At 43.1% G+C, this 24453-nt stretch overlaps 1 protein-coding gene across 1 annotated transcript; it reads left to right on the plus strand.

The window, feature by feature from the left end:
- The first annotated feature begins 5978 nt into the window (after positions 1–5978).
- Positions 5979–24202, plus strand: LOC106576072 (leucine-rich repeat neuronal protein 3). The gene is made up of 2 exons (XM_014152943.3): positions 5979–6372; positions 18402–24202. The coding sequence occupies exon 2, from the start codon at positions 18794–18796 to the stop codon at positions 20912–20914; it is 2121 nt and encodes a 706-aa protein (XP_014008418.1). The 5' UTR covers positions 5979–6372; positions 18402–18793; the 3' UTR covers positions 20915–24202.
- The last annotated feature ends 251 nt before the right edge of the window (positions 24203–24453 follow it).

A 24453-nucleotide genomic window follows, 5' to 3' on the forward strand; every position in this document is an offset into this window, starting at 1 on the left:
CTCTCCTCCTTCTCTCTCTCTGCTCTGCTTTTGTTTGGTAAGATTTCACTTGTTTCACCTCGTCTTTCTTCCCTGGAGCCTGTCCTCAGTGACAGTGTCCCCGTCTCCCCCCTGTATCCTGTTGGAGTGATAGGGAGGTCCGAAAAGCACAGCAATCCTTTCTCTTACAACTAGGGAGAGGGAGAGGGAGAAGGAGAGGGAGAGAGAGAGGGGGAGAGAGAGAGAGAGAGCGAGATAGAGAGAGAGAGAGAGAGAGAGAGAGAGAGAGAGAGAGAGAGAGAGAGAGAGAGAGAGAGAATAGAGAAAGGGAGAGAGAGCGCCAGCACTGTGCCTCCTCTTCTCCACAGAGGGGATATCAAACATCCTCAGGCTATATTCCTCAGCCTCAGTTCTCTCACGGTGGAGAAAGAAAAAAAGAAAGCCCCCTCTTTCATGTCCTAAACTTTTGTTGCATTTCAGACAGGTCTTAGGAGTAGGTGCGCTGCTGCTGCTACTGCTTCTGAGAGGGACGAGGAATACAAATGTTAGATGCCTTTGACTGGGGAAACAGGGGATTATTGTGGGGGGGCATTAGGCTGTTTCTTGTGAGGCTGGCTCTTTTGACAAGGACAGCGGAGAAGACACTGAAAGAGGCCTGTGGGTTGAGCTGAATGAACTCCAGAGCCAGTGAAGGTGCTGACACAAGTTCGTCTTTTATTACAGTATAATACTGCCTAGTAAATCTCCCTTTTTTTATACTTTTAACATTGCCAGTGTGGGCCATCCTTTAACAAGCTAACGTAAATTAGCTGTGCAACTGACCACATTATTGAGTTTTTGAAGAAAGGTATTTTATAATCGTACCATCTACAGCGTGCCGATTACACCTTGAAGTACTCTTGGGGTTTTTTACCACACCAGCAGATTGTGCTCGGGGCCATAAAGCGTGTATGTGTGTGTGCTCAGGCAAGGTGCGTGGGGTGAGTTGAGATGCGTAGGCCCTACTTAAGGCATTTTTGGCTGGTCCCAGAGCATAGAGCATTGGAAAAGAGAACATTGCTCTGCCTGCAGTCTCTATATTTATAGAATAAATCAGCTCGGTACACAAAGACGGAATAGTGTTTTAATGTGAAACCCCATACTGTAGTAGTTGAATGACTCACTCACAGTCCCACGGTGCTGACTCACTGCATCAGTCCATTTCCATGTTGGAGCATGTCTATTTCTCTGCTCTTAAAATACACGAGAACCATGAACATGTGTAGGAGGGGAAAGAAAATGTTTTTCATACGACATTTACCGAACACAACATGCAAATGATATGGTTTATCTTTGTTTTAACCCTGCTATCATACTGTAGAGTGGCTACCTCACACACTATATAAATACATACGTACATTAGGTTATTTATAGTCACACCCAAGGACATTATTTGCAGGCATATTTTCTATATCATCTATCACATTAGCATAATTATGAGGGGGGGAAGCATTTCCTTTAATGTGTTTATGAAGGGCAATGGGTTTAATTTACACAGACGAGAACGCTCGCTCGCTCGCTGCCTGCTTGCCTTGCCTGCTGCTGGTAAAAGAATAATAATAAATATGTATTTTTTTTGGGGGGGGGGGGCATTATCAGGGGTATAACAATATAATGAGCAGCCTGGCTGGCTGGCTGGAGCCTTCCAGGTTCCAGGTTGCTCTTTTCTTAACGGGCTTTTCCCAAAACACCCTCCACCTGTGCCGTCTTAAAGAGAGCTTCAGTGAACCTGCTGGAGCCCAAACCCCGGCTTGAAGAACTCATCAACCATCTGAGATGCAGCTATTTGAGCAAGCTCGTCCTGCGCTGTAGCCAAGATTCATGCGGTCTGTAGGCATGTAGCTAAATGTCAAACTCTGTCACCAAGCTTAAAACGTTTTCCTTAGAAAATAAGACGCCGTCCAGCTTATCTGTTATTCCTCGTACGTTTTCACATCCGCGCTGTGCTGTACTTACTATGAGGTGTGACACGGGGTTTGTTCGCTTGACTGTGACTTTGAGTTAATGATGAATTAGACTGTGGTGTGTCTCCATGAAGCACAGAGATATTTCTATAGAACTGACAGGGGATGCTTCTTGGTTATTTATCATGTCTATAGGCTTGAAGCAAATGCTATAAGACAGGGCGTTGAAGAGAAAGTTTCCATCTAGTTTTTAAACTAGACCTGTTAATTATTAAGTCTAACTACACAGGACTACAGCATCCATCTAGTGAACTAGTGACTGATAAAATAGTTCCTAGTGGGATTTGAACATAGAACATTCTGGTTACAAGTAGTCGTTAACTACAATACATTCACAAGTTCACCACAAATAGTCTGACTGTACATTTAATATGTTTACAGATGTCCATTGCTTAGCTCAGATGAGCAGATCAGTTTTTGTCATGTTCCCAGTAAAACCGTTTATTATGTGAAATTCACTCAATAAATTCTGCTGCCCTTTTAGGCCCTTCTCCCCAGCAAAGGGGACGTCTAAAATGTCACCATTTGCAGAATATTTGCAGAATTCTTTCATAAACAGGGTCCGGGACAGAGTAAATCATTCAAATGATAAACATAGTACCACCCTGAAAACCGATTTATAGCTTTTAATTTGATATACACTGAGTGTAAATAATATTAGGAACACCTGCTCTTCCCATGAGACAGACTGACCAGATGAATTCAGGTGAAAGCTATGATCCCTTATTGATGTCACCTGTTAAATCCACTTCAATCAGTGTAGATAAAGGATAGGAGACTGGTTAAAGAAGGATTTTTAAGCCTTGAGACAATTGAGGCATGGATTGTGTATGTCTGCCATTCAGAGGGTTAAATGTGCAAGACTAAACATTTAAGTGTCTTTGAACGGGGTATGGTAGTAGGTGCCAGGCGCGCTGGGTTTGTGTCAAGAACTGCAACGCTGCAGGGTTTTTCACAGTATCCCTGTGGAACGCTTTCGACACCTTGTAGAGTCCATGTCTCGACGAATTGAGGCTGTTCTGAGGACAAAAGGGGGTGCATCTCAATATTAGGAAGGTGTTCCTAATGTTTTGTGCACTGTGTACATTTTTTACGCCATGGCAGTAGGGGAGAGTGGGGTATTTTGAGCCATTTTTTACATTCAGCATCACTATGTCAAGGGAAATATAGTATCTACATATATTTCAGGATGTTGTGTATACCTGGAAATAATGAGAATTCATGTAAACATAACAGTTTTGAAAACATAACTTGTTGAGAAAAAAAGTGGTCTCTTGGCACATCTTACCCGCCTTGGGGTAAGTGGGTGTTAGTGTCCTGTGACAGTGGGTGATGGTGCTGGTAGGTCAAAGTTGAATTCATGGAATAACATTGTATATCTTAAATGTATGCCTACATTTAAATATAGATCTCTCTGTTCAATATCACTTACCCTTCCATTGCTTGACCAGTTGTCTGGGACTGGGATGCTGTTTGGAAGTGCCAGTTCATAGGAAAGTTCTCTGCATTTGAAGCCCATGAAACTGGACCACGAGATTCGTGATCATGTTAAGCAAGCTCAGACTCCATGTCGTCAGATAAGACCTTCTGTGCCTCTGCTACTCTATCATGGCCTCTCTTTCATATAGGTACATGTTCGTTGTCTTCTTTTGTCAATATACCTCTTGTCATTCAGTCTATTTATTCATCCCTTGCTGCTGCTCGAATGGGCTTCTTCCCTTCTCTCACTTCCCTGGCTGCTCTTTCAAGAACCTCAAGGGGGCTAGACCCCTGCTTCTTTTATGTTTGTATACACGGTGCATGATGATGTCTGCTCTATAACAATAAAAATTGACTATCGTGAGTTCATATGCATGACACATTGCAAAGATACTATGCATATTATGCATAAAACTGACTAAATATAATCATCATTTGTATAGGGTATGGTACAAAGGATAGCCCTATTTGGTAAAAGACCAAGTCCATATTATGGCAAGAACAGCTCAAATAAGCAAAGAGAAACGACAGGCCATCATTATATTAGGAGATGAAGGTCAGTCAATATGGACAATTTCAAGAACTTTGAAAGTTTATTCAAGTGCAGTCGCAAAACCCATCAAGCGCTATGTTGAAACTGGCTCTCATGAGGACCGCCACAGGAATGGAAACCCAGAGTTACCCCTGCTGCAGGGTATATGATCATTAGAGTTACCAGCCTCAGAAATTGCAGCCCAATAGATCGACAGCACAGCAGCAATCCTCAGATGTCTCTCCTCTATTTGAAAATGCAATTGGCATATGTCAAGTAACAGACACATCTCAACATCAACTGTTCATGGTCGGATTGGTGCAAAGAAACCACTACTAAAGGACATCAATAAGAAGAAGAGACTTGCTTGGGCCAAGAAACACGAGCAATGGACATTAAACCGGTGAAAATTTGTCCTTTGGTCTGGAGTCCAAATTTGATTTTTTTGGTTCCAAATACTGTGTCTTTGTGAGACGTGGTGTGGGTGAATGGATGATCTCTGCATGTGAATTTCCCAATGTAAAGCATGCAGGAAGAGGTGTGATGGTGTGGGGGTGCTTTGCTGGTGACACTGTCTGTGATTTATTTAGAATTCAAGGTGCACTTATCCAGGATTGCAACCACAACATTCTGCAGCAATACGCCATCCCATCTGGTTTGGGCTTAGTGGGACAATCATTTTCATCAGGACAACGACCCAACACACCTCCTGGCTGGTTAAAGGCTATTTTACCAAGAAGGAGAGTGATGGAATGTTGCATCAGATGACCTGGCCTCCACAATCCCCGACCTCAACCACATTGAGATGGTTTGGGATGAGTCAGACCACGGAGTGAAGGAAAAGCAGCCAAAAAGTGCTCAGCATATGTGAGAACTCCTTCAAGACTGTTGGTAAAGCATTCCAGGTGAAGCTGGTTGAGAGAATGCCAAGAGTGTACAAAGCTGTCATCAAGGCAAAGGGTGGCTATTTCAAGAATCTCAAATATAAAATATATTTAGATTTGTTTAACACTTGTTTGGTTACTACATGATTCCATATGTGTTATTTCATAGTTTTGATGTCTTCACTATTATTCTGCAATGTAGAAAATAGTAAAAATAAAGAAAAACCCTTGAATGAGTAGGTGTTCTAAAACTTTTGACTGGTAGTGTATTTGGTCACATGATTCCTTTTGTGTATGGTTTAGAAACAAGGGGTGGCTCAACTAACACTTTGACTCAATTTACCACACTGTCCCCTATCAGTTATGCACTACATAAAAAAAAGTGACTGCCATTCACCCCATTGAGAGTTTTATTATGAACTATATCCCTGTTGTGTGTGTGTGTGTGTGTGTGTCTGTGCAGTCCCCTGGGTCAACTCTGAAGGTCTGAGCATGGGCGGTAAAAGTGCGAAGCCAGCTTAAGGACAACTTCCATCACAATTTATTCATCCCTGAAAATGGAGTTGGCTCCTTTCTGAAAGCTAGGGGGATGATGGCCACTGAAGCCTTTACAAAGTAAGGGCACTTTAGAAGTCAAGAACTTCTCATTATGAGAAGCTTAATGATGTTTTACATGATTCATTCCAGGAGTTATTATAAAACAGTAACTACTTAATAACTGCATGTTATGATAAAATGACACTAAATGTCTCTAGGACCTGATGCACAGAGGGTATGGGAATCCAAATGATCTGTTCCAAACCACTGATAAACCATACAGTAACTCAGCTTCTGAACTTCAGGACTCCGACAGGCGAGAAACATCTCATTCTCCAAGGTGAGGAATAACCTCTCCGACCCAGCAGGAACATCCGTTTGTAGAACAATGTGTTTAAACTCCCCTGGGACTCAGTCCGAGCGCGAGCTCTAATAGGTACAGATATCCATTTTCTTCCTGCACCCTCATCTCATTTCCCTCGTTATTGCTTCAAGACTCCCTGGAAGAGAGGGTCGAAGAAAGGACAGACGTGTGAATTCAGCCAACCAGACGCGGGATGCTGCGAGCGCCGTGCCTGGATCTCCGACACTATTGGCTGTTCTCTGGAGAGCCGGGGTTGTTCCGAAATTAATGAGTGTTGAGCAGAAAGCACCATGTCTCTGTGACAGCTGATCGAGGCGGAGATGCGCCGTTAACCACCGTGGAAAAGGACACGGGGGATAGAGGCTCTTCTACCAACCCAACAGCTCTCTCTGCTTGTGGACTTTCCGTTTTCTGACAGGGAACAACACTGGGAAGAAGGAAAACCTGGAGCTGGTCTCTCTCCAACTGCGTAAAAATAAGAAGCTGCCGTCTAGGCTTGTCTGTGTTGCGCGCTTTCTCTCCTCCGTCTCTGGAACAGTGCGCTAGATGAGGATATAGGGAATACATATCGGTCGATGAAGATGACTATTGCGGGTGAGTTCCCCCCTTTCTCCAATATGTATACTGCCATCTAGAAAGCAGATATGTGGAGCGTATTCCATATCGCTACTGTTGCACTACGTATTTCCAAGAAGTTAACGGGAAATATCTGGTTTGAGGAAAGGCTTTGACGCCACAGTAAATACTAGTATAACGAGAAAGGTGTTGCTAAGCTATATAAAACATTATGTATCAAAATGGTTACCGTTATGTTTTACTGCAAATGTAACAATCGGACATGCATGACAGCTTGGAAGGCTACTAGTGATTGTTCTAACCTTCAGACGCAGGAAAGCTTTTGCGCAACTATGCAGAATGTGCTTTATAATGGAAATGGATTATGAATGAAATCACACCAAAAGGATACGACGTCGAATATATATATATATAAAGCAGGTGGATTTGTGCGTATATTTATGCTATGATGTGCGTCCTGTTGCTGATGCATTTAGAGAGCGCGCACACAAGGCACGTCTAGAAACCCTCAGAATGGTGGCTAACTCTCCCTCCCCTCTCGCTTTGCTCTCCGTTGAATCATCCTGTTGCTATCAAAGATAACTCGTTCTCAGTAGCTACCTGCCACGAAATAACTAATAGGTCTATCCCGGGGCTGTACGCAACACACACAACACACACGCAAACCCACACACTCCCACGATGCATCGTGCATCAGATCCATTCGCTTCAGCACCATTTCTGCACGTTGCATCCGGAGCTTTTGCGTAATTACCCCTGTCACGGCGAGACATCTTAGGTGCAGAGCATAGTCCACATTGAACACAATCACTTTACCACATATCCCCGGAGCCTGACCTACACCTTGCAGGATTTGGGGAGAGAAGCAGCGAGTCTCTAATCCTTTAACTGCATTGGGGCGTTTCTCTCTCTCTCTCTCTCTCTCTCTCTCTCTCTCCAAACTATAACCTCTCCAACACTCATGGAATATTCCAAAGAGAGGTCAACATGTAAGGTTTACTACAATGTATCCTATATATGAGGCACAGTTGTCCATTGACAGTGTTTACCTTGTTGCTGGATCAGTGAGTCCGTCTACCCTGTTGCTTCTGAACACCAATGGAGTTTATACTGAACATGGGCACAATGGGTCCAGAACCCCCCTCGTCCAGACAGAAGCCTAACCAACAGCTATTCAATATGAAATGATATAGCACTGCTCAATGCTCACCATGAAACCTTACCACCATTTTAGCATTGTAATGTGCCTCTGATGGAGACCATCTTCATCCTGTGGTGAGAAAATGGCAGACCAAACAGTGTGCCTGGCACGCCTATCCAAGGCCAACTCATCCTATCGCTCTGTGTAGCACAGTATTAGCACAGTTGCCTGTCTCCATGTAACACAATTAATATGTAGCCTAGTCTACTGTACAATACATACAGTAGTGTTTACCTTACATTTTGATGTTGTCGTCAGAGCTCTGTGTAAGTTTATAGATGGGTTGGTTGTTTAGCAACAAGGGGCAAACCTGACGGGGTTGGCTAAGACTGTTAACAACATTTAAACTACATTTAGTCTCCAAATGCTCATTGGAAACATGAATACATTTGCACAATGAGCACTCGTTTTCTCTCAAATACATCATTCCAGGTTTTTTTTTTTACAGAATCTTTGCCATTTTAGCATAGACATGACATCAGTCAAAACACCTCAGAACAAGACATGGTATCAATAAAAAGATACAACGAGCTGAAACGAGCCACTTACAATTCCCCACATGGCAGCTTCTTGTCATTGTTGCTAGCTGTCTGACCAGTAAGAATCATAACAGAACTCTCCTTCGTCCACGTTGAATGCATGCACATCCTTTTTGTGACGTTGCCAGCCAACCCATCTATATTCCCCTTCTCTTTAAATTAGTATTTCTATTCACTTTACTCAGTTAATCTGTAATGCTATGTGTTTAGCCTGGGATTTTAAGAGTCAGAGCCCTAAACATATAATTACTTCTCCCTCTCAGGTGGGAATAAAAGTCCTCAAGTCAAATGGTGATTTCATTTAGTTCAAAATACATCATTGCTTTTTTCCCAACAACTCTTTTTTTCCCAACAACTCTTGCAGTAGAGTACAGTGTTAACAGGTATATTGATCTTGTTAGTGCTACGTTACATTGGGCCTATATGAAACAGGATTTAAATAGGTTTCTCTCATACGATAGCCTAATACAGTGGTGTGTGCCAGCGTGTGGGTGTATGTATTTAGAGGACAATTTACATGTACCCCGAGTACAATTTTCTAGGCTATCTATCTACGAGGAGGAGCAAAGATGTGTGGGTTTAACTCTCAGTCCTATACTCAATGTCAAAATACACTTTATGACTTGATAGTTGCATAATGATGTATTACAAGAAGCCCCTGGTTTGATTCTGATACCTGAATACACAGCATATAAACAGTGGTGCAGCCAGACAGCTAGAGGGGAAGAGTTCAGAGCATTCAAGCACACAGTATAGTAACAGCCCAACATAGCTGATAGCCTTCTGTTTACAAACAGATTTGGGTTGGGCACACATTAAGAAAAGCAAGTGTAAATTCAAAATCAAATTATTGTTGTTTACCTGCATCAATGACATTTCGGATTTTCTAATCTAGTCTGAGAAGGTTGTTGAAATGTAGCGAGACCCTTTCATCCGTTCAAAGGTAACTCCCAAAGTCTCAGGGAATAGAGATTTTAATCAGAGAGGGAACATGATAAGAGGGACATATGCAAATAGCATTTTCAAATAGAGGAGAGACATCTGAGGATTGCTGCCGTGCTGTCGATGTGTTCGGTAATATTCAAGATGAATATGTATAGCCCCGGATACACTAATGAGAAGCTATTGCTGAGGAGTGATGCGATACCACTGAGACTGAAAGGGTTAAAACCCAGGCAGACGCGCAATCGTGAGCTACCCAGACAGAGTGATGGATTTATGGAGACACGGACACATCCATCATAGACTTACACACGCACGCAGACAAACACCCCGCGTACAGTGGACATGCGTGCACACGTCCGCACGCACACAGGAACACACCGACACACACTCCCCTGGGTATGTACTTGGACAGTGACGCTGATATTTTACATTTGGCTCGGAACTCCAGCGTGTTGGATTTGTGATTAATAAATGTTTCATATGAGGCAATCGTACAAAACGTACAGAATTATTTGAGGGTATTTTCATAAATATCAGTATTAAGAAATGAAATAACTTTACGTATCTAGTCCCCCCCGTTTGAAGAAGTCACAAGTATTTGGAAAAATTCACTTAAAGTGTATTACACGGATTAGTATTTGGTATTATTGGTATTATTTGCGTAGCATGCAATGACTAATAGAACATCAAGTGTATGGTATTGAAACGACGCATGTCCTATTCATCTGAGATATTGTAGCGGACACAAGTCAATAATTTACGGGTCCATTCACTCACAATAACTGTTACATCATACGGACTTCTCTCACGCCAAAAGTCGTGCCTCTACAAACGTGTCGGTTGCATTTGCAGTTCGTTTTGGTTGTTCGTTTTGCCCAATAGGAACTGAATGGTGAATGTATTGTGTCATTTTGGAGTACATTTTATTGTAAATAAAAATAGATGTTTCTGAACACTTCTACATTAATGCGGATGCTACCATGATTATAGATAATCATGAAGGAATCATGACTAATGATGATAATCACCGCAGAATCGTGAATAAAGATCATACCCCCGCCCAGAAAATGCTAACCTCCTCTGTTATTGATAATGGTGAGAGGTTAGAGGGTTTTGTTGTAGCCTCTGAATGGCATCTCAATCATCTTTATTAATGATTCATTCACCATTTTTCAAAATCATGGCATGATCGGGATTCAGTAAGAAGTGTTCAGAAGCGTCTTATCTACTCACTTAGAAAGAAAATGACTCCAGTCATCATTCACCATTCAGTTACTATTGGCCCGGAACGTAACCCTAAACAACCAAAACAAACTGCAAATGCATCCAAGTTTGTAGAGTCACAAGCTTGATGTAGTGTAAGACATATGGGACCAAATACTAAACTTTTCACTACTTCGATACACTGTAAGTGAATTTGTCCAAATACTTATGACTTCTTCACATGGGGGGGGACTAAAAACATAAAGTGTTTTCATTTGTAAATGGTAGAACAGATATGTATGAAAGTACCCTCAAATTAAAGGTGACATTCTATACTGCCGCCTCATTTCAAAACATTTGATTTCAAATCCAACATGCTGGAGTATATACCTTTGTAATTTGAGCTTGACTGTCCAAATACATACGGAGGGCAGTGAATGTGCACTGGTACTAGACAACATCAGTAAAGACAGACCTCTAGCGAGCCAATGGACATACCTGATATAGCAAACCATCTTGCTTTTCTAGGTGTCTATGCAGGCCTGTTCTGAGCCCAGGTGAATGGAAACAATAGGAACCTTAGAATAACCAGAGCCATTAAATCATAGTAAAGAAGGCCTAGCTGAAATTAAATGCATTTCAGTGGCGGGTAAAGATTGATTCTGTCTGCTGAAGGAAACGTAGTCCCTGCAGGCTCGTGGCCTCTTGACCAGATAAATATATATATATATATATATATTATTTATATATATATAGATAGCTGTGCATCTATCTCCAAGGGAGGAAACATGCCACATTTGCACCTGCAGATTCAATTTCCTCCCGGCTTGGAGTGATATCGCTGCCTCCTTTCATTCTGGTTAACAACTACAAGGAGAATTATGTAGATGAGTGACCTTTATTTAACTAGGCAAGTCAGTTAAGAACAAATTCTTATTTACAATGACGGCCTGCCAAAAGGCCTCCTGCGGGGACGGGGGCTGGGATAAAAAAAAAATATATATATATTTATAAATATAGGACAAAACACACATCACGACGAGACAACACAACACCACATAAAGAGAGACCTAAGAGAACAACATAGCAAGGTAGCAACACATGACAACACAGCATGGTAGCATTAGATTTCATTAGGGAGATAAGTGTTTGGCGTGTTCGCCATGTTTTTCACCTTATCAATGTCTGACTTAGCGTGATTATAAACGGATGCCTTATTCTGCCATTCAGATGGGCTAACTTCCCTGTGCACATGTGCTTATACACGTGCATGTGTGTGTGCCTTGGCATGCATGTGTCCGTTCGCGTGTGGTCTAGTAGTTGCCTGTAGGCGAATGTTTGTGTGCATGTGATTTTGTGTGTGCTCTCTGTTCTCCCTTACTCAGCCCAAGGGCACTGGCTGTAGAGCAAGAGAGGCACGAGGCTGAGCTAGGCTGAGCTCAGACCTGGGGTGTCCTGTGGTTAATTTGGAACATTGATTCCACATTAACTGTTAACTCGCTGCTGATTTGCGTCCATGCAAGAGCAGGTGTAAGGGGAAACATTTTCCCCTTTTCACACCACCACACAAAACGTAATTATGCACACACACTGCATAGTAGCCAGCATTTAATGGACTCTCCCCTGACCTTAGAAAAAAAGTGTAATTGCAAATCAATGAGGTGAAGGGCAGGGGAAGGGACAGGAGGCTCACAAAGCCACCCACCAAGCGGCGTATCCATGCAGCACTTAGCCAGACAGGCAGACAGGCATGGAGACCTCGAGGGAATCAGGCAGGCAAACAGGCAGGTCAGGGAGACACAGTGCCTTTCCTCTATTGGAGATAGTGATGCTAATGGGTTGAATGGAGAAGAGGGGAGGAGTGGAGATGGAGAGGAACCCACTATGGGTGTTTCATCTGGGGAAGAGAAGAATGAGAGAAAGCAGGATGAGAAGAGAGAAGGAAATGGGCGATATAGAGAATGGCAAGAGCAGGAGAGAGAGAGAGAGAGAGGGGGGGGGGAGAGTGAGAGAGAGGAGGGGGAGAAGAAACACGGAAATTAGGATGAGAAGAAAAAAGGAAATGGGTGATATAGAGAAAGGGGAGAGCAGGAGAGAGAGAGAGAGAGAGGAAGGGGGAGAAGAAACACAAAGTAGGATGGGAAGAGAGAAAGGGAAGGGAGATATTAGAGGGAGAGAGCGGGAGAGGAAGAGAGAGAGGGAGGAGGGGTGAAGAGAGAGCCTTTGAGGATTATAACCAATGGATCAGAATTCCTGTGAACCGTTTCTTAAACACACAGGCCATTTCTCCTGCAAAAAGGAGGCAATTCCTCTGCTGCCCTACTTTCCAGTTATGTATGACCTTTATGTCGGGGAAACAGTTTTAGCCCTGCCAGGGTAATGTCTACCTTTCAGCAGATATCATACTTCCTTGTTACCGGCTAAACGGTATAGGCTACATAATCACATCCCTGAGGGCCAATATGTTCCCTTTCAACACCTACGGTAGATGCAGTACATCCACTGTTTCCTTTTGGGAATCTATTGTACATTCAGGGAGTTTTTCTAACCCGTGATCAGAACAGAATGTAATGTTTATTTCATACATAACACAGTACCTTTCGTTTCTTACAACAGATCAACTAGCGACTGCACACTACCAACATAATGATCTCGATATTCCTCACCTCTCGATCCCAGCCTAATTTGACCATGTTTCTAATGCAGTTGAGAAATATACATTTAATGAACATTTTGTTAATCAAATGCAACATCCCCGTTCTACCTCCATACTAATAAATACATTGGCATAAACACGTGATGGGTACATGTTCCAAAGTAATCACTTGACCCCAGTCGACCTCCCCAGACTAGGAATTCACTTAAAACAAGCAGTTAGCCACAAAACTAACAGTGCAGGCTGGCTGCTTGAGGATGAGCTGAGCCACAGCGGCATGGCTTAGTTACCGTCACAGAGTCAGGACGGAATTCTTCCGCTTCTCTGTGTTCACTACATACCACGGTCCCGTGTGGCTCAGTTGGTAGAGCATGGTCTTTGCAACGCCAGGGTTGTGGGTTCGATTCCCATGAGGGACCAGTACGGGAAAAAATTTATGAAATGTATGCATTCTCTACTGAAAGTTGCTCTGGATAAGAGCGCCTGCTAAATGACTAAAATGTAAATGTAAATACCTCAGTCTGAGACTGCCATCATTGAAGTCATTTGTGAAAATGAGGGGTGTTGTACAAAGTCATCAGTCATTAGATCATCTCTAACCAATCAGAGTATCAAAGCCAATTAAGAATTTTCAAAATGCTGCTTTAACCAACACATTGGTTCCTAGGACCAATCAGAACAGTTGGAATGTGTTTGTGTTCTAGAAATCATTGGGGATGTACTCTGATCCAGACTCATTAAGGAGAAGAAACTATTTTCTCTCGGCATGGTGTATGGCAGTGGTCACCAAGGCAATGACAAGACATTCCTAGTCGATCACCAAACATTTCTGTAAAAAACAACGATAAAGCCTTGCGCTCCTATTTGTTGTATTAGTTTCACGCTGTTGTCGGCAGGTGCAGTTGATTCAGCAGCTCTAGTGCCCTAGCGACTAGATATATATATGTATCTAGTCCACTCATTTGAAGGCGTCATAAATATTTGTAGTGTATTACATTTAGTTAAAAGTTTAGTATTTGGTACCCATTTGTGGATTGCCTTCATTTGTAAATGGTAAAACAGATACTGTATGTATGAAAATACCCTCAAATTAAAGGTGACATTCTGTATTGTCACAACATATAAAACATTTGATCTCAAATCCAAAATGCTGGAGCGAAGAGCCAAATTAAAAGTTTTAGTACATAGGCCACTGGCCTGGACACATTGGAAGCAGTAGCGACAAATCCAGATTTATATTTCTCCCTTCGCCGTATCGTTCTGTTGATGCTGCACTGCATCAGGACTCTGATTAGGAGCATCCGTCTTATAATTCCATTTGGCTTCGGTATTAACCGCATTCCTCATTGTCTGAGAACCGCGAGGCGTTATGCAAGTTATTGCCACTTAACGCCAAACAAGCTCCAGTTTTCCCTCCTCCCCTCTTTGCTCCTTGGAACTCTTGTTTTCACCTAAGCTTAAATGGGTTAAGGCTGATTTCCCTCATCTGTCTTGGGCTAAGGTGTTTAATGCCATTACGACTTCCTCAGGTCACTGGAGGTTAATGTGATGGTATTGATACCCTGGCAGTCATTTTTTCCTAGATATTTTCCCTATTGCTTCCTGTTGACTACTGGTAATTGAACAGTGCATTGTGGGGGAAAATGAATTCTTTATTGAAAGGGGGGAAAACCAGCTTGACCTGATTTCACACTGACATGTTAGTTCATGTGCTGTAAACACTTTCATTCTGGTCTACGGACAGTAGTTCAGTGTACGAGCCCTTTGCCACACACGCTGTTGCAGGCTATGCTGTGTGTAGTTTACAGAAGCTAGAGGATATTCTAACATTATACAGTGCGTGGGGTAGTATTTCCAACATGTCTACTTTCTCACGTTTGGATTATAAGGCTAGGAGACTGAATACCGCTGAATAGGCTATTTAAACCTAGCGATGGATTTCGGATCATCATCTCTTTTACACGATTTTCTTATGAAGCAGGCGTTGTCCTAAACGTTTTAAATACTGTAGCCTAGCTTGAAGGTTCTGTCGGTGTCACCTCCAATTCCCCGTTTCTCTGTCCCCAGACTAATGTCTCTTAATGTTCTGCTGAATAGTAGAGCAGCAGAGCACGGAGACATTCTCCTCACCGTTGGGTCATGAATTAAACATTATTAAGTGAACTTACTTTACATGGACCTGACCACCACATTATTAAGCTACAGACATAATGTTGAAGTAATTCATGTATTTCGTTTCTAATATGAAAGTGGTCACCATCAGCATAAAAGCAGAGAGCATGGGCATTGAATTAGGTTCAGTGTAGAAGGGATGTCTGAATATTTTTAAGCGTATTGTTGATTAAACAGTATCACAAAAGAGCGCATTACCAATAACACCGATCTCTCAACATTCTGTGTGATGTTTCAATTAATTTATTCAATAGGATGCTCAATGCACACTCATACAATAGAAAATCTGGCATCTCTAAAGTACTGGTACTCGGGAAGTTTAACCTTGTCCGAAATTGAAGGGTAAACACCTTTATTATTTATGATTATGTGTGGAAGGAAAAGCAATAGCTCTGCAGTGTGTGGAATAATTCTAGCCCTCTTGTCATTACACAATGGGAGAGGCTAAGAAAATATTATGTATGGTGTGAACACAACCAGAAATAAATTGTAGGGCAAAACTTCCATTTTCATGAATAAAGTTGTGATTATCACCACTCAAATTTACTCACACATGAGTAAGTACTGAGCAACACTGTTATGTTATCCAGGCACACCACACCATTTGAATCCACCTCTAACCTCAAAATAATCATACAATAGGCTACATTTCATGTGTAGGAGGGGTTTTAAGAACTGACATTAAATGGATATGAAAATAGAACTTTGTTCCGCTGTACAATCAACACCTCAGTACTTTAGGCTACCTAGGCGGTTCCCACATCCGGATGCCATATCACCTTGCCAAATCTGAAGGAATCCAGGAAGAAAGTAATGTTCCGTTTAATCTATTGTGGCAGCTCCTTCTTTTGTCTTCTCTTTTTTTTTTACAGACCCCAGATTCCTCGTTCCGACTGTATTTTCAAGCCTCCATTTTGTGGCCGCTGTTAGGGCCCGGTTGACTCACAAAGATATTGCTCACCCAATGGAAGTCATATCCAAATAATGTCTTATTTAGCCAATTAGCAGGCAGGGTGGGTGACTAACAGCATAACAACGCAGCAGACCCTAAGGGATCCAACAATGGCTACCCGCTGTGATGGAACATGCGGTGGATGCAGTAACGTTTAGCCCAGACACATTAAGGTGTCTCTAATTGTGATTAGTAAACACAGGAACAAGAGGCAGCAGGGGGTGAGAACCCAAAACACCATAGAAGAACATTACAGTTGGAAGTGAAGATTTAGCACAGAGCTATACAATGAGAGTCAATGCTTCCTGAGGGAAAGCGAGGGTAACCATGTTTTTCAGATTGCTCTGGTTATACCACTTATTAAAGTGCCAGGTGCCCCCCACCTTCTCTCGCTGCTCTCCCACCCTCGCCCTACCTCATCCAAAACCACATTCTCAGCCACACACTCCAACAGTGGACAGTGTTTTGCCATCGGGGCTGACTGCGGTATTTTTGTAGCACCGTTCGGACTTGCTCATCTCCATCGTCGTCTCGGAGCACTGGGGTGGAAACAGAAATGAGGATGATGGAATGTCTCTGGTGCAGTGCACCCCTCCTCTCTCTCTCGTTCCCCCTATATTTCTCTCTTTCTCCCTTTCCTTTTTTCTTCTCTTCATCTTGTGGCTCTGCCTGGCGTTTTGTTGCTCTGCAGCCCAGGTTATGACAAGCACCATCAAACCCATTTGTTCAGTAAAAAGTGTTTATGTATGACAAATGACAAAGAGCAGCAGCCTAACTGTAGAGAGGGAAGCAAAGAGAGGAAACAATATACAGAAACGCAGCAATATTTTGTGAAAGTGCATGCTGATAAATATTCCTTTTCATCGCGTGAAGTGTTCATGAGTACTTATAAATGAAAGTTGTACTTTTTACTTAATTTGCTTCATGTATTTCACATACGTATTTTCCCTAGTGATAAACATTATGTATAGAAAAGTATGTGGACACCCTTTCAAATTAGTGGATTCGGCTATTTCAGACACATCCGTTGCTGACAGGTGTATAAAATCGAGCACACGGCCATGCAATCTCCATAGACAAACATTGTCAGTAGAATGACCTTACTGAAGAGTTCAGTTACTTTCAACGTGGTACTGTTATAGGATGCAACCTTTCCAACAAGTCAGTTCGTCAAATTTCTGCCATGCTAGAGCTGCCCCGGTCAACTGTAAGTGCTGTTATTGTGAAGTGAAAACGTCTAGGAGCAACAACGGCTCAGCAGCGAAGTGGTAGGCCACACAAACTCACAGAACGGGACCGCTGAGTGCTGAAGCACGTAGCTTGTAAAAGTAATCTGTCCTCGGTTGCAACACTCACTACTGAGTTACAAACTGCCTCTGGAGCTTCATGAAATGGGTTTCCATGGCTGAGCAGCCGTGCACAAGCCTAAGATCAACATGCGCAATGCCAAGTGTTGGCTGGACTGGTGTATAGCTTGCTGCCATTAGACTCTGGAGCAGTGGAAACAGTTCTCTGGAGTGATGAATCACGCTTCACCATCTGGCAGTCCGGCGGACGAATCTGGGTTTGGTGGATGCCAGGAGAATGCTACCTGCCCCAATGCATAGTGCCAACTGTAATGTTTGGTGAAGGAGTAATAATGGTCTGGGCTGTTTTTCATGGTTCGGGCTAAGCCCCTTAGTTCCAGTGAAGGGAAATCTTAACGCTACAACATACAATGACATTCTAGAGGATTCTGTGCTTCCAACTTTGTGGCAACAGTTTGGGGAAGGCCCTTTCCTCTTTCAGCATGACAACACCCCCATGCACAAAGTGAGGTCCATATACAGAAATGGTTTATAGAGATTGGTGTGGAAGAACTTGACTGGCCTGCACAGAGCCCTGACCTCAACCCCATCGTACACCTTTGGGATGAATTGGAATGCAGACTGCGAGCCACGCCTAATCGCCCAACATCAGTGGTAGTTAGCAACTTTTTTGAAAATGCAAACAGACATAAAAATGGTATCCATGAGTTCATCTGACTCTGGATAAAGGGCTTCATTGCCAAAATCCTGAAGTATTCCTTTAAGCCTATGCAACCTGCCATTTAAGAATTTAATAAAGACTTCTCGCTTTAACTCTAAAGGCACTCAATCCTCCTAAATGTATCCTTTAATGCTATATCAGGAGGGCACAGAAATGACCCCAAATGATATGCAATAGGTCAAGCAGATCTAAGTCCATGTTGATGTGTCTTGAAGGGCCGTGCAATGTAAATGTCAACACGCATCCGTGTGCCTCTATAACAAATGTCAATATGCCTAAATCCCCTTTTGTATGATGCACCCAGGTTTTCTGTCATGGTATTTACAGTTTTTCCCCCCTCTTCTTTTACAGGTGGCAATGGACTCATTTAACAATGCTGGGAGCTAGTAATGACGTCGAGAGATGGATGTGATTCATCTTCAAAAGAAAGCAGAGCGTTATTGGAGGCTAACCCAAATGTGCTTAGCAGGACCGTAGCTTCCTGAGGTATATGTTCATCGTCATCTACTTGGGCCTGCACAACCGAAGTCTTGACCCCAACCCGTATGCCCAGGAGGGAAAATTGAGCGGTCACACCAGCACAACCACAACAAAACAAAAGCCCCCTGGGATACCCTCCGTACCAGTGGGGGGTAGTCAGTCGCTATAGCAACAGCAACAAATGATTAATTATTTGTGAAGTTAACAGCTCAGACCACTTAATCTACAAAGACCAATTACTTACTGGAGGGAATCGGGCCAATATGAAGGACGTGTCATTTGTGGATCGTTTCTTCGTGGGCCTTGCCATGACTGCCTTTGTTCTGGCCTCTGAGGAGAGAGTCGATTGCCCTCAGCTATGTGTGTGTGAGATCAGACCCTGGTTCTCTCCCAGCTCCGTCTACATGGAGGCCCCAATTGTTGACTGTAATGACTTGGGACTTTTCACTCTGCCTGGGAGATTACCAACGGACACACAAGTGCTATTGCTGCAGACCAACAACATTGCAAAGATTGAGAAACCTTTGGATTACCTGGCCAACATCACAGAGATTGACTTGTCGCAAAACAACTTATCTTCAATGAGTGACATCCACCTCGGGCGGCTGCCTCAGCTGCTGTCCTTGCACATGGAGGAGAACTGGATACGCCAGCTCCCAGATAGCTGCCTGGCAGAGCTGGCCAACCTTCAGGAGCTTTACATGAACCACAACCTGATCTCCTCCATCTCCCCCACGGCGTTCCAGGGCCTCCACAATCTCCTCCGGCTCCACCTCAACTCCAACAAGCTGCAGACGATCAGTAGTGAGTTGTTCGACACCATGCCCAATCTGGAAATACTCATGATTGGGGAGAATCCGATCACCTCCGTTCAAGACATGAACTTCAAGCCCCTTCGTAATCTCAGAAGTCTAGTTCTGACCAGGATGAACCTATCGCAGTTACCCGACGGCGCTCTATCTGGCCTCGACAACTTGGAGAGCATCTCGTTCTATGACAACACCTTCCCTGAAGTTCCCCACGCAGCTCTGCGGAACTTAAAGAACCTCAAGTTTCTGGATCTTAACAAGAATCCCATCGGGAGGATACAGAGGGGAGATTTCGCGGACATGCTCCACCTCAAAGAGCTGGGCATTAACAGCATGCCGGAACTGGTCTCTATCGACAGCTTTGCCCTAAACAACCTCCCCGAACTGACTAAGATCGAGGCCACCAACAACCCCAAGCTCTCCTACATCCACCCCAATGCTTTCTACAAACTGCCCAGGCTGGAGACATTGATGCTGAATGGGAACGCGCTTAGCGCCCTACACAGGATTACTGTGGAGTCCCTCCCCAACCTGCGGGAGGTGAGCATGCACAGCAACCCCATCCGCTGTGACTGTGTGGTCCGCTGGATGAACATGAACAAGACCAACATACGCTTCATGGAACCGGATTCTCTCTTCTGTGTGGAGCCTCCCGAGTACGAGGGCCAGCACGTGCGGCAGGTCCACTTCAGGGAGATGACAGAGATCTGTCTGCCTCTCATCTCCCCTGACAGCATGCCCGGGCACGTTAGCGTTGACAATGGGAGTTCTGTGTCGCTCCACTGCCGGGCCTTTGCCGAGCCCGAACCGGACATCTACTGGATCACGCCTTCCGGGACCAGGGTCCTGCCCAATACCGTTTCAGATAAGTACTACATGCACCCAGAGGGAACATTTGACATCTACGACGTAACAGAGAACGAAGCTGGACTGTACACCTGCGTTGCCCACAATCTAGTCGGCGCAGACCTGAAGTCAGTCTCAGTGGAGGTGGATGGATACTTCCCCCAACCTGCCAACGGCTCTTTGGACATCAACATCAAATCAGTGCAGACCAACTCAGTCCTGGTGGCCTGGAAAGCCGCCCATGGTGGTCTGGCTTCTAACATAAAGTGGTACACGGCTTCCGACCCCAACCGCCCGACCATGGCGTTCACTGCACGCGTACCGTCTGATGTGAAAGTGTACAATCTCACACATCTGACTCCCGCCACCCAGTACAAGGTGTGTGTGGACATCCGCAGCATCCTCTACAAACACGACACCAAATGTGTCAATGTCACCACAAAGGGATTAGAGCTGGCGGCCAAGGACACTGAAAAGTGGCACGCCGCAGTAATTGCTGTCTTTGGTGTGCTTCTCGCTGTGATTTCAGTGGCCTGTCTGCTTATTTATGTGTCTCTGAGGAACCACCACCTTTGTGGGGATTTAAGGAAATGCCACTCCAAAGTGTTCCTGACGCCGGTGGCTGGCCTGCACTCTCCTTTTACGAGGCTGTGGGTCTCAGGGAAAGGACTGCCAACCGCGGTGGAAGTGAAACCCACAGTCATAAATGTATCTGACAATGCCTTTTAAAGAACTATACCCCCGTGGAGCTTACCACACAACCGCAAAGAATGGACAAGGTGTATAAAAAGGAGAAGCCTGCAGTAAACTGTTTTAAAATGTGCATCTGCATCCTTTTAGCTTTGACTCTGACGTTCTGGGAAAATATACACCATCATTGAATTGAGGAGTAACCGGTAGGAGGGAGACAGACCACTCTCTGGGTTACAACATAGTATCTGACGTGGCGGCTCTACAACAATTGCTTTATCAAGCTAACATCACCTGGGAGATTGTTTTCCCAGCTAAAACACACAGTTCGACATCCCTGGGTTCTTCACAGAGTACAGATAGAATAAGAGAAGATGAGGATGATGGTGTTCTCTCTCCTTGTAATTGACTGTTAAATGTGTTAAGAATAGTGGAACTCTCCTTGTGGTCCCCAAGCAATAGCGTCTGTGCTGTACAACATCCATAGGCGAGCTAGAGATGACAACAGTCTATAACGGAGGAACTATGTAGTAGAATAGACAATAATAATGAATATGGTGTAAAACGTTTGATGAATATACCCTTTTTTCTATTTAGAAAGGGAGGATTTGTGTTTTTTCATGGATAAATTGTTATATATTCTATCCGCCTATGTAAACATAAATCCTCTGGTGTAATATCTGGACAGTAAACTGGTGTGATATTAATAATGACAGAAACAAATTACTCTCATAATAACAACATCATCATGCTAAATAAAATGATACTGCGTATGGGTACAGTATATAGAGAGGGCATTTAAGAAATGGTTGTTTGCAAGTGTTTGCAGAAGAATCTAAGAATCTTGACGAAGGCAGACGTTGAGTTGATGGTGAGTTCATGGTCTGAATGTTGCTGTCAGTCCTGACATCTCCCAGAGAGGAATGACGAACAGTGGTTTCCCACTGGGCAAAAACTGGTTAAATCAACATTGTTTCCACATAATTTCAACAACAACAAAAATGTAATGTGATGACGTTGAATCAACGTGGAAAACTGATTGGATTTGAAAAATGGCATCAACATAAGGGTATTTTGTCTTTTTCCCCCCAATTTTTAACCTAAATCCAATGACATGATGTCATTTTTTGTTGATTTCACATTAGTTGATAACTCAACCAAATGAAAAGCAAAACTAGACGTTGAACTGACGTCAGTGCTCAGTGGGTTGTTACGCCCCGGTAAGTGCCTACTACAAGAACTACACAAGAAGTACACAGGAAGTACATAAGAACTACTACAGAGAAATAACAACAAGGCCATGTCATATCTGCAGACTCACAAGCTAATCTCAAGTACTTTTAGTGAAAATACATTCGTAGTATTTTTGGCATAGAAACATTTTAAAAACGTTGCGTTCTTGCTTTGGGTGTAAAGTTATTAAAGCCATTTTTATATTGACTGTACTGTCTGTGATATCTGGGCACAACTGGGACTGAGATAAGAATCTGTGCTGAGAAAAATAAATAAATAAACGTCAACGTTTCTTTGCAATCATAGGGTTACTCCCTCTCTCCCCTTTCTTCAGAGTGCTGAAAGAATTGTATTATCACGCAACATGATAATCATCACAGTGGACTTGATGAAAACACTATACAGCCTTGTGATGTGACATTTCCTGCAACCTTTTGTGTTCCTGACCTTTATATTGCCAGGAAACCTTGATAATGATCACACAGCATTGCATATAAGAGCAAAAATGCCTGTGGTAACACAATGTGAATATACTGTATCGTATGAGTTTGTATGTAATTTTAGCCTACATTGTTATTCCCAGATACACCCTAATGCAGCCTCATTAACTGGCTCATTAGGAACATGTTCATTCTTTAGACAGAGGTCCATGGTCTGAAAAAGCCCAGCAAGGTCAGTAACACAGTCATGTAGAGAACCAGAGTGGAAAGACACAATGTCCCAATGACAACGCTCTGCAAGAGAAGTCTGCCGGTTAAAGCTCGGTCCAAAGCAGTCGGAATCGGGAAATCGCATTATATTTGTTTCATTAAGGAGCTGGAGTCCCGAACATAAAAATACCATGACATGATGAATGTCTGTCAGGGGCAGAGTGACATGGAGGATTTATCAGACAGGACCCGCCTCATACATCACTGCAGCCTTCAGCACCATGGACAGGGCTTTTAGAGCTCAGCCATTTGTCACAGACAAAGGAAGCTAAAATATGTCCAGAGCCCCTCCGCTCAGGTAGTGGCTCAGGTCAGACTGAGCTGAACCTTGACAGTCTGCCCCCGTCTGACGCACACAGAGGCACACACAGACTGTGCATACATGCACACAAGCAAGCAAGCACACACACAAACATACACACACACACACACACACACACACCTTGTGATATCTTTACCCTGGAGACATCATGAGGGGCTACTGTGGCTAAAATCTGTGTGCTCTACGTGCCCACAAGGAGAACAGTGTGTTCTTAGAAGAACAAACAGCTCGTGGGGTATTGCTCTTTTTTATCACGAACCCATGATTTGATTACATCCTTGGATGAACAAGCTCAAGACTTAACCACAAATTCATTTCTCCCCTTAGTCTAAACCTCTCTCTCTCTCTCTCTCTCTCTCTCTCTCTCTCTCTCTCTCTCTCTCTCTCTCTCTCTCTCTCTCTCTCTCTCTCTCTTTCTCTCGAAGCGGGTATGAACTCAGGTGATAGCTTTTTCCCTGTAATTGTACATTCACAGCCACATATATGAGAGACATCAGGATTTAACTTAAATCCTACATGAAAAGAGCCACTGAGGTGCAGCCATTTAATCCACAGAGGGCATAAAAAGAGAGAGAGTTTCTGATGAATCTTGAAATATTTTCTTTGAATCACTTTCTACTATTATAAAAAAAATCCCCATCTGCAATGCTGAGATATTAAAGCATCTGTGCACATTGGTTTTGTTATCTATGTGTATATTATGGTATTCCTGTCAGTTATACAATTCCATTTAATTATGCAAGGATCATCACCACCAACATCAAACTCTATGGTGGTAGCAGCTGTTATTAACGAGTTCTTATGTTATAAAACAAATGTATATGACCTTTTAAGACAAAGGCAGTAATAACAGTGTGTTTATATTTGCTTTCTTCAATCTTTGCTTTAATTATATTTATTGCGTACGCTGTGGGTTATGGAAGAGGATTTTCACAAGTATAACATTGTATTACAATTATTCATATGAATGTATAAATCTATGATGCCATTTGTAATGTAGTGGGACCGTCAGTGTGTACTACTGTGTACTATTCAGTAAAATAAGTAAGTTCTCCATTGGAAGCAGTAAGGAAACTCACCTTTATCTTTCTCGGCGCCTCCGTAAAAGTTACAATCTATCGGTTTCCTCTGTCCGTAGTCATTTGGGCTTGAAGTCCAGCCAGCGAGTCTTCAGCAGAAAGATGACTGTATATTAGAGTTGTTATTTTGTTAATAGATCAATTTGAACACTATGTACTATAATATATATATATATATATATACAATATACAAAGTGCAAACCTTAAAATGATTTTTAATACCAATAATACACA

This window comes from Salmo salar, chromosome 17 (assembly GCF_965601325.2).
Source record: "Salmo salar chromosome 17, fSalSal1, whole genome shotgun sequence".
Classification (NCBI taxonomy): domain Eukaryota; kingdom Metazoa; phylum Chordata; class Actinopteri; order Salmoniformes; family Salmonidae; genus Salmo; species Salmo salar.

What these genes read in the sequence shown, in the direction of transcription:
- LOC106576072 (XM_014152943.3), top strand. Translation starts at nt 18,794, where the DNA reads ATGAAGGACGTGTCATTTGTGGATCGTTTCTTCGTGGGCCTTGCCATG.